This window comes from Tiliqua scincoides, chromosome 2 (genome assembly GCF_035046505.1).
Source record: "Tiliqua scincoides isolate rTilSci1 chromosome 2, rTilSci1.hap2, whole genome shotgun sequence".
Classification (NCBI taxonomy): Eukaryota; Metazoa; Chordata; class Lepidosauria; order Squamata; family Scincidae; genus Tiliqua; species Tiliqua scincoides.
Window position 1 is genome coordinate 62309587 of NC_089822.1, and position 10041 is coordinate 62319627.

At 42.8% G+C, this 10041-nt stretch overlaps 1 protein-coding gene and 1 pseudogene across 1 annotated transcript; one reads left to right on the forward strand and one right to left on the reverse strand.

Moving 5' to 3' along the window:
* The first annotated feature begins 915 nt into the window (after positions 1-915).
* Positions 916-9795, forward strand: FAM240C (family with sequence similarity 240 member C). The gene is made up of 3 exons (XM_066617347.1): positions 916-967; positions 3244-3392; positions 7509-9795. The coding sequence occupies exons 2-3, from the start codon at positions 3247-3249 to the stop codon at positions 7639-7641; spliced, it is 279 nt and encodes a 92-aa protein (XP_066473444.1). The 5' UTR covers positions 916-967; positions 3244-3246; the 3' UTR covers positions 7642-9795.
* On the reverse strand, positions 4559-4672 carry LOC136642604 (5S ribosomal RNA; annotated as a pseudogene).
* Positions 9796-10041: the final 246 nt, after the last annotated feature.

Below are 10041 nucleotides of genomic sequence, written 5' to 3' on the forward strand. Positions count from 1 at the left end.
GTTGCGTTATGTAAAATTAAACAAATGCACTTAGCAAATTATTTCTAAAATCAATAATAATATACCCAGATATTTAGCTTGGCACTTGGCACAGGCTTTGGCATTGAAGAAAGTATTAGAAGTCCAATGGAGCAAACATGAGACACAAGAGTGCATTTCTAGAATATGATGAGACTCACCTTACTTATTCCCATCACACAACTGGGGAAATGCTCACCATGAGAAACGGGGCAGAATCTGACCTCTAGCAGGGAGAGAAGAGTCCCTGTTTATTCATTCATCCCAGTAGGAATGTGTACTACATTTCTCACACATTCTTAAAAGCTTTGAGGCTGCCCTTGAGTTGAGTTCAGATTCCTTTACTATGCACAGCAATAACAGCTGAGCTGGAATCCTGTCATGCAACCATCCAGGTGTTCATATTCGGAAGCAGTTCAAAAGAAGGTTTAAAAAAAAAATTTAAAAACACCACTTCTGCCACTCAGTTCAGTAACACAATTCTGAAACAATGTACATCATTCCAATCTCTCTGCTTTCTTGGAGGGGACAGTGCTGTGTTCCTGCTAGTCACATGGTATCATGTTCCTACGATCTGCACTTGTCAAAGAATAACTGTTTCCCTTGAGCCAAGTTATGACATCAGTGACACTTACCAGAAATTATAGCATAGATCAAATGTGGCATTCTGAGTTTGATGCCTTGTAGCTGTCTGGCTGTTCCACTTTATACTCTGTAGACTTTACAGACTGAGATTAGTTTCTTTGCCTCCTGTAGAAATGATTCAAAAATAGCCCAGGCCACCAACCCAAATAAAAACGAGTGGCAGAAGAAAGGATATCTGATGGTTCACACAGGCTACTGTGAGTCTGGTAGAAAAAGAGCTTTCTAGAGATAAAAGTAGCACTTTTCAAAACTAACGACAGGAAGCCTGGGTTTTGGTGGAAGAGGAAGCTTCCAAATTATTAAAGTAAGCCTTTAATTATTTGATAGATTATGATTGTATTATCTTGCAGCATGTAGCAGAGTAAGAGATTTTCCTCTGATCTTTTATATTTTAATTATTCCAACATGTCCTGTTTCACATTGTGAGGTTTGCAATGCAGATTTTTCTTGGGAGGGTGGAGTTAACTGTACTTTCAAGAGGCTTTATAAAAGGTTTTTAGAGACAACAGCAGTGATCTCAGTTGCCATCCTTCATCTTTGTCTTTCACATGAGTATTTCTATGTGCCTAAAGTGGAGTTTCAACACCCTGAGTAAAAATGCTGTGCCTCAGAAGTTACCCAAAGGACATGATTAAAATGATGCCAACTCAGAGCCCTGTACAGAACCAAAGTATAGGAGCTATTTCTATGCTTCAAAACAAATTCAAAGCATATTTGAATAATAATTTCATCTTGCCATCCAATGTCTTCATTTTGAAGCATGCAAAACAAAAACAAAAACCCGCCCCTCCCCCCAGTTTCACCTATTTTGTTGGCTGGGGGAAGGCTTTAGAAATACTAAGCAATGAGAAAACAACTCTAAAGACTTTTACTACTAACTGGGTGAAGAGGCACTTTTTCAAGTGGTGCTCCTCTTATATTTAACAGGGAGAGAGTAACTATCCCTCTTCACACCAGCACAGTGTCTTTTCAAGTGGCTGTTGGCTGGTGTTCTGCATCTTTTTAGATTGTGGGATGGGGCATTTGATATTTGATTTTGTCTGTAAACCGCTCTGTGAACTTTTTTTGTTCGAAAGCACTATCTAATGAAGGTGTGTTTCAAAATATATAACACCTTAAGTATTCACTGAAGCATTCTCTGAAGTCAAAGATTTTGCTCTCTTTATCCATTTTACCTCATAGAAGTAAAAAAGGGATTTTAGCTCAAGCAGGTGAACTCTGTTTGAAATCCCAAGGCAGACACCATGTCTTGCATTTCACTCAAAATCATATAAAGTACAGTGTTATGACTCAGTCTCAATTATCTGTTTTGAATTTACATTCAAACGACCTCACCTACATTTAAGTATAAAACATGGACACTATGGCTGTGTAGGAGATCCATTTCCTACCCTTCTTTTAAACACCAGTATTCTTTCTTTGATTTATCTCTTGAAACTTTGGAGGCTGAATTCATCCTTCATGGACTCATCGCTCCGAGCAAATTAGCTGTTCAAACATGACTTTACTCTAGAATTCCACATGAAGACGCCTAGCTTTTCCCAAAGTGAACTCAATTGATGTGAAACTGCATATAGCAGACAAACATTCTAAATCCATTACACTGAACAGCAGTTTTGCTACTGACTTCTTAGAATGCGATGTTGTAGATTTAGTTTTCAAGCTGAAAAAGGCACATCTTTGTATTTTTCAGCACAATGTTCGAAAACTACTAAGCTGAATTCATCTTTGCATTTTTCTAACACTGGGCTAAGTTGCAGGTCTGAAACAAAAAGAAAATAATGAAAACATCTAATTTTCAAGTTTGCAGGTCAACATATGATTGTAAGTGTTGGCTGTACAAAATAACTATAAAATGGACCTCCCCCTCCTCCCAGTCCCTCTTGCAGGGCACAATCCTAACCATGATTACTCAGAAGTAAGTCCTAGTTCCTTCAATGGGGCTTACTCTCAGGAAAGTGTGGTTAGAATTGCAGCTGTAGTTATCTTGGATTGTTTGATTCCACATTCTGTGGCGACTTGGCAACTGCAATGGAGAATGTGTGTGTCGGGGGGGGGGGCATTTATTGAATGTGGGTTCCATTTTTGGCCCAAGTGTTATTCCTTTGTGAACACTGAGCTGTTATACAGCACAGCAAACCAGGATGTCAGGGCTTGGTAAATCCCTCAAAATAGCATTCATAAGAACTTAAGAAAATCCCTACTGGAGTATACTGAATGTTGGTTTCGAACAGTGGCTAGGGATGCTTCTCTACCTTGCAGTTTGCTATGTCCATTACCTGTACATGAACATGGTGATAAAGGGGGCATCAGTGATCAGCTGGTGACACACTAGCTGAGGACCCCATCCAACAGAGGGTGATATCAGATTTGGTCAAATCCTATAGCTTATTTAACTAGAGTCTGATATTTTGCACATAGGACAGATAAATATCCTCGGTTACTTTCACGTACAGGTTTTATTTTTGCCATTTTACCACAGAGAAAAAAGACATGTGCCGTTTTTGTAGTGCATGCATTATTTCCTAAGTAATCCCAGAGAAGGGACTGCTCTCTTCACATCTTTGTTTTGCTTTTCAGAAAATGACTAAATTCCTTGGTCTCAAACGCCCTGGTGTGGTAGTCCATGATGCACATGGCTTGAAGAATTTCTGGGAAGAAATAATTGAAATACATACCAGGCAAAAAGAAGTTGAAGATTCTCGAATAACCAGAAGCGCTTTGAATAAGTGAGTAGTTTTGTCAGTCTTGCATGAAAGGTGCTTAACGAAACAATATTATCATGTGCTCTGAAACTGGCATTTCCATTACATTCACCAAATGCCCTCCAGGGGGCCCTCTGAACACCCAGCTCCTAGCACTTCAGCAGTCAAATAAGCTGGTCCCTAAAGATTCCAAAAAGAAGTGGACCAGCAGATGTCATGAATGATTAAGATATAAGATAGTCAGGGTATGCAGGACACTTGGTTTTAATTGCTCAACTCATTTTCGTTATTAAATTCTTCATTTGCTTCATTATTCATTATTTTAAATTATATTCATTTTGTTAGTCATTTGGGGGAAATTACATTCTTTTTTTGTTATCTTTGTTTCAATTTATAGGAGTCTTTCTTGCAGTGTGGCAGGCAGGGTAGTCTTTTTTACCTTCTCTTTTTAAACTTTTGTCACACTTTGGACAGACAGTACTAGTGGCGGCCCTGGATATAGTATTGGTCTGGGGCACTGAGAAGAAAACTATAGCTGTCAGGAAAGGGGCTCTACTATGCAGTGCTGGCACACCTGCATGCTGGAAGCCCTGGCCTAGTACAAAGCCCCACACTGGAGCCTCCAGGGCAGCTTACCTACCCACTGATGGCACCAGGAGTACTTGCATACTGTCATCAGTGCTGATAGTTCAGATATCTGCCTGGCTAGGTGAGCTCTCTGATGCACTTGGGTCCTTGGCCAGTGTCCAACCCGACTGGCTTTTGATGCTATCCTTGCTGCTTTAGGTAGGGCCCATTAGAGGGGGTGCAGGGGGTAAATTGTTACCTGGGCCCAGGCCAAAAAGGAGAACCAGGAGCCAAAGGAGGAGGGGTCTTAAAATTTCCTGGGGTCTTACATTTTCTGATCTCACCAGGGCCCATGAGAGGGGGTGCAAGGAGTATATTGCACCTGGGCCTGGGGTCATAAAGGGGGCCCGGGAGCCAAAGGAGAGGGCCCAAAAATTTCCTGGAACCTCAGAAAATATTTGTTCCCAGGAACAGTGGATAGACTGAGGAGTGCGTTGTCACCAGGTGTAGGTTACAGAACTTCAGAAAAGGGTTTATCTACATAAGCCTCCAAAGTTAACAGTGCTATCTGGGAGCACCCAATGGTTGGTTGGCAACCTTCAGTCTCGAAAGACTATGGTATAAGCATACAGCACCCGGTATTCCCAGGCGGTCTCCCATCCAAGTACTAACCAGGCCTGACCCTGCTTAGCTTCCGAGATCAGACAAGATCAGGCATGTGCAGGGTAACCAAAAGCTCCAGAAAGATGTAATCAGAGAACTGAGGGGTCCTGATGCTTACCCATTTGTGATCAGGAAACTGCCCCATTAAATACATGTGTATCTGGGAAAGCTCTGTGTGCGTATTTTTCTTGCATGTGAACTTTTTAAACTGCTTTGGTGAGGGCAGCCCTCCTATGTGCATAGGGGCCACTGGATCAAGTTAAAATTCTCAGAGGTCTCCTGATTGCCTCCCCCCATAGCATGCTGCATGGCTCAGTTGCATCGACACTAATGATGAGGGATAGGATTGGGCTGTAAATCGTAGGTTGTGTGTGAGAATACTAAATGCCATAGTTAAAATATTTCATAGCCCTTGATCAGAAGTTTCAGAAGCTGTCAACTAACGTCCAGTAGCTCTGGTCAAAATAACCTTTACAAGAGCCTTGAGTTCTTCAACTACAACCCATAATTGTAATGATGTATCCTTAACTCAGCAGGCTAGGCAGACTGACTGGCTTTACAGAATACAAAACTCTTGTCTAGTACAGCTTGAGCTTGCGAGCAAGCAACAACCAGAATTTAACACAAGTTAAAATTCCCTTTGCATTCATGGGGATGGTGTCATCAACAATTGGTCAGCATGGGAAGAGAGAGACTACATTTTGAATAGAAATGCTCCTGACTGATTTATCAGATCTTAAGTACAACCCCCATGAGAGTGCCACGTCTGCTGCAGGGCAGATCAAACTGAAAAAAAAATGTTAAACCGTAATTTGTAATCTAAAACTGGAAGCAAAATGAAAATGCCCACAGCCTTTAAAGGCCAGACTGCATTTATTGAAACATCAAAGGAGGCAGGCAACAATACCCAGTGGTATACTGTGCAGTGATAATGTGACATTTCGCACTAGACCTAAAGGGTTGCCTTTGTCAAGTGCTTTATGTCCATAGAGCCACTGAAAAGCCAAACATTCGCATAGCTAAGGGAGAACAGGGTAGTACAGGACCCTGGGTAGCCTGCCTGAAGGGGTGTCTAGCTGAGGATACCTTGAACTTTTTAAGGTACCTTTGGCTTGACACATTCATATACAACATCATTGTGCCCCCCACTGGGTCTCAGAAGGCTTCTCAGAGGCCTCTGAGACCCAGCAGGACAGGTGCACAACTATGCTATATGGGGAGTATTAAAAATGGTTCGTTCCCCCCCCCCGTGCCAGATGCCTTAGCTATGCCACTGAAGCCAGGGCAACCTAAGACCTCTGGGCATCTGAGTTAGCATGCCCTTACCTGCCCACACACCAGCCACCACCTCCACCTCCACCATTCCTCTTCTTCCTCCTGTTCTCTGGATTTGAATAGGAAGAGAAAATAAACCAGAACAGGAAGGGTAGAGAAGAGGAAAGTGATGGGTGATGCTCTAGCCCCCCCCCCCACTATTCTCTCCTCCAACTTTCTAGTCTGTTCTCTTACATTTCAAATACAGAGAGTGAGAAAAAGAGGTGGTGGAGGTGGGCAGGAGATTGAGGTTGATGCCTCCTGCCAACCTGCCACTGAAGTGGCTGCTTCACTTGGCCTTATGGATGCATCAGACCTGCAAAAAGCTAACCTGGCAGCAATGGTCTCCAGTCACATTATGTACAGCCTCAACTCTCTCTACCTTACCACTATAGATCCTAAGCATATAGCATTTGTAATTCAAATCCAACCGCTGATGCAGTCACACCACTGCAGTACATGCTCCATCCCATACAGTGGGGCAGTCCTAGATATCTCTTGTTGAGAGAACATTTTTTCCCTTGCCCCAGGATATGCTTCTGCTGCCTAAATGGGTCTACTCTGACCTGTGCCAAAGATCTTCTGCCACAGGTCTAAGTGGACGTGGGAAGGCAGATTGAGACTGGGAAGGGGGATAGGATATCAATGGCACCACTGCCACCAATACCACCCCCTTCTTGGCCTCAATCCACCCCCTCCCTGTCCCAATCTTTACCCTGTTTCTTCCCTGTCTCTCCCACCCCTGCATACTTCCCATCCCCTACCCTGAGTCGCCAGTGCTGGGGCTCATTGGAAGGCCACTGACATGCAGTCACTTCCCACTTGTGGTGGCGTCCCAGCTGTGTAAAATGGTATATGGTCATTTGGAACAGTCATAAACAGTGCTGCACTTCCAGAAGATGACTTCCGGCAGGACGGTGTGCCCAAAAGATTGGGCCATCCAGAGTAGCATTGTGAAGAATTGGCAGCAAGGTTCCAAAAAAGGTCTTTGCCCTACCTGTAGATGGCAGGAATTGAAACCGGAACCTTGTGCATGCTAAACATGTGCTATAGAGATGTGTAGTCACAATATCTCTCAGTAAGTTGCAGGAGAGCCGTTCATTTCATTGAGATATATCCTGTGTACCTGACCCTACATGAGGTGCAAATGAATGCATATTGCTTTGACAATCCCTTGGTTCTTTGTTTGCTTTTGGAGTGCCATCAACAGAGTTTGTGTCCATTTATTTCCTTGATGTCATTTCCAGTGCACTTTCTATATGACTTTTCCTACCAGACAGCAGTTATGCTTCATCCAGAGAATACCCAAAGGAGAAGACAACATAGATCTCTAATGACAGCATTTCCCCAGTGTTTGACTCCTCTGGAATCTAGCAATGTCACCAGGTTTCGTGCTGATGATGAGTTATGCCATGACTATTCCCTCTGTATCCCAAGCCAGAATCTGAGAGAGAGATACCTAATGCTGCATTAACACAGGGCAAGTGCATTGGCGATGAAAGAAAAGGGACAGCTTTGGTATCTCTCAAAAGTGCTCGACATCTGAACAATTTTGGCTAGGGTTTTGCTGATGAGACTGTTTTTTCCTTGATCTAGGCTCCGACATGAATGGGCCCAGAGGCTGGAAGGTCGTATAAAGATGCTTCAGAAGACTGATGGAAAACCAAGGGGACAGACTGCCCTATTGCCAATAGAAACATTTCAGCCAATACATAAAACAGCAGCCTAATATTATTTCTTATATGTAAAAGCCTTTTGCTAGCACAGACTTGTTGGGTATAAACTGATGGTGATGATGAATAATTATTCATAAAGCATTGTGAATGTACGTGCTGCTTATATGAGGCTAAGGACAACAATAGAACGCATAGCTGGCAGATTTCCTGGTCTTACCTGATGTTTGAGGTTCTTGAGAGGGAAGCATCTCCTAATTTTGAAAAAAAATCCACAAATTTCTTGCAAATCTATACTGAAAATAATGAAACTTCCCCCAGAACTGTATTCACTGCAGCTGATCTCCCATCCTGAGTTGTACTGAAAAATCTATAACAATTTTTTTTTTCATAATATGGGCAAGAATAAGTTTTGCCCCATTAGAAATTTCAGAGGAATGGTGTTTTTGTTCATTTTTTTAATTTTGTATTCTGCATTTGGACTCTACTTGTGCCCCTTTCTGCATTTCTAACTCATCAGGACAATAGCTATTGTAACATCATGATATCCATTCAGTAACAAAAAAAACTTATTTGTTTGAAATTCATTTAAGCTGCAACCTAAACAATAAGAAAGTGTTTAAATAAAACCTATTTGGTAACGCTCCATAACATTCAAATTTAAAAGGCATTTTGAAATGAGGTAAATAAAATTAAAGAAGTTGAAAATTCAGCTAATAATTGGAAGAAGATGTGAGGAGGAGAGATCTAAAAAAAAACTTAGGGTACAATCCTTACAAACTTTTCGGCACTGGCATAGCTGTGCCATTTGGGCATGTGCTACATCCTGCAGTTGGGGGGCAGTCATGGAGACCCCCTCAAGGTAAGGCACTGTTTGTTCCCTTACCTCGGAGTTGCATTGCTCTTTTGTCAATGCTGAAAGGTTGGTTAGGATTGTGGCCTTAATTTTGTTGCATAACTTGCCTTATATAGTGAAACTTTCAAAGGAAGTGTGCACAAACCCCACATTGAAAAAAAAAGAATGTGACTCCCACAATAGAGGAACTGAGAGGATAGTCAAATTTCAACTTCTTTAAAATGTAGCTACTAAGACTGTATTAGAGTTGTTTATTATTTAGGTTGCAGCTTACATTACTTTAAACCAAAGGAAGGTTGTCATGGACGAGTTCAGGCAATACTTTAATCCTCTGACCAGACCCATGACATTAAGGATGTATGTGCATATATTGCACAGTGCACACACATCCTGTCCCTTCATCTTGCACCTCGGTCAGTTTTCATTACATTATGGGGGAGACCATTCATCCAACTCCCTACCCACACAAATGATTAAGAAAACTGGCCTGGAAGAGAGGGAAGGGGCCAGTTCATGCACGCACGGTGGCATCAGTTGGATGATTAAAATATCTGTATCAGTCCCATGACGAAAGTGTCATTGAAATGAATGGGACTTAAGTTAGTCACGACATAAGTTATTCACACTGATTTCAGTGATGCTTAAACACAGCTAACCTTCTATGGATACAGCTCAACAAATGTTGTTTTTTGTGTTGTTGATTTTTTGCTGTATGTTTCAGGAGCAGGGTTGGAAGCAAGACACTGTTAGCAGAGCTGCCTCACCAGGCTCGCAGTTCGTAGTGACAGAATGTTGAGTATTGGTGCAGGTTCGTGAAGGAAGCAGTGAGGGCCTGTTTGTTATGGAAGTTAGAGGAGCAAAATGGATGAGGCCCAAGAGATAAAGTGACTGGCAAATAGTCAGACCCTAGGCTACAGCAACATTAGGGCCATCAGGAGAAAAGAAATGCAGTACTTCCCAATGGTGGTAACACAGTCAAAGGTGGCCACTCAGAGGGCAGGCAAAGGGTCAAAGCCAGGTCCACAGTCTGAAGGGAGTGTAGGCCAGGATAAGTATGGCAGAGATGAGAGCTGAAGTGAAAGGCAGGCAGGAAAGTAGGAGAAAAAAAGACAGTGGAAGAAAGCAGCAGCTTGTATAAATCTCTTTGTGTGAGTATAAGGGTGATGGTCACTAATTCCTTAGATCAGAGGTTCGCGAACTGGGATGTTGTGATGCCCCAGCCTGGGAAGCTGTGTCTCTGCCCCCTTAAGAGATGGGGATGGCAGCAATGCGATCGCCACTATTACACCGCTGCTGGGGACAAAAGGGAAGGTTAGACTAAGCTAGCACTGCCCTCCAAGGGGTGCAGGGAGCCCCACTGACCCCACTGCAGGGCTCCCTGTGCCTCAGAAAAGTTAAAAATAGCAATCGCAACCCACTTTCTGTTTTGCAATCGCAAATGAAGTGGGTCGCAATTGCTATTTTCAATTTTTCTGAGGTGCAGGGTGCTCAGCAGAGGGTCTGTGGAGCTCCCCACACCCCCTGGAGGCACCGGTTTAGATATGTCTAAACCCCCCTTCTGTCACTGGCAGTGGCACAATAGTATAGCGATCACATCACC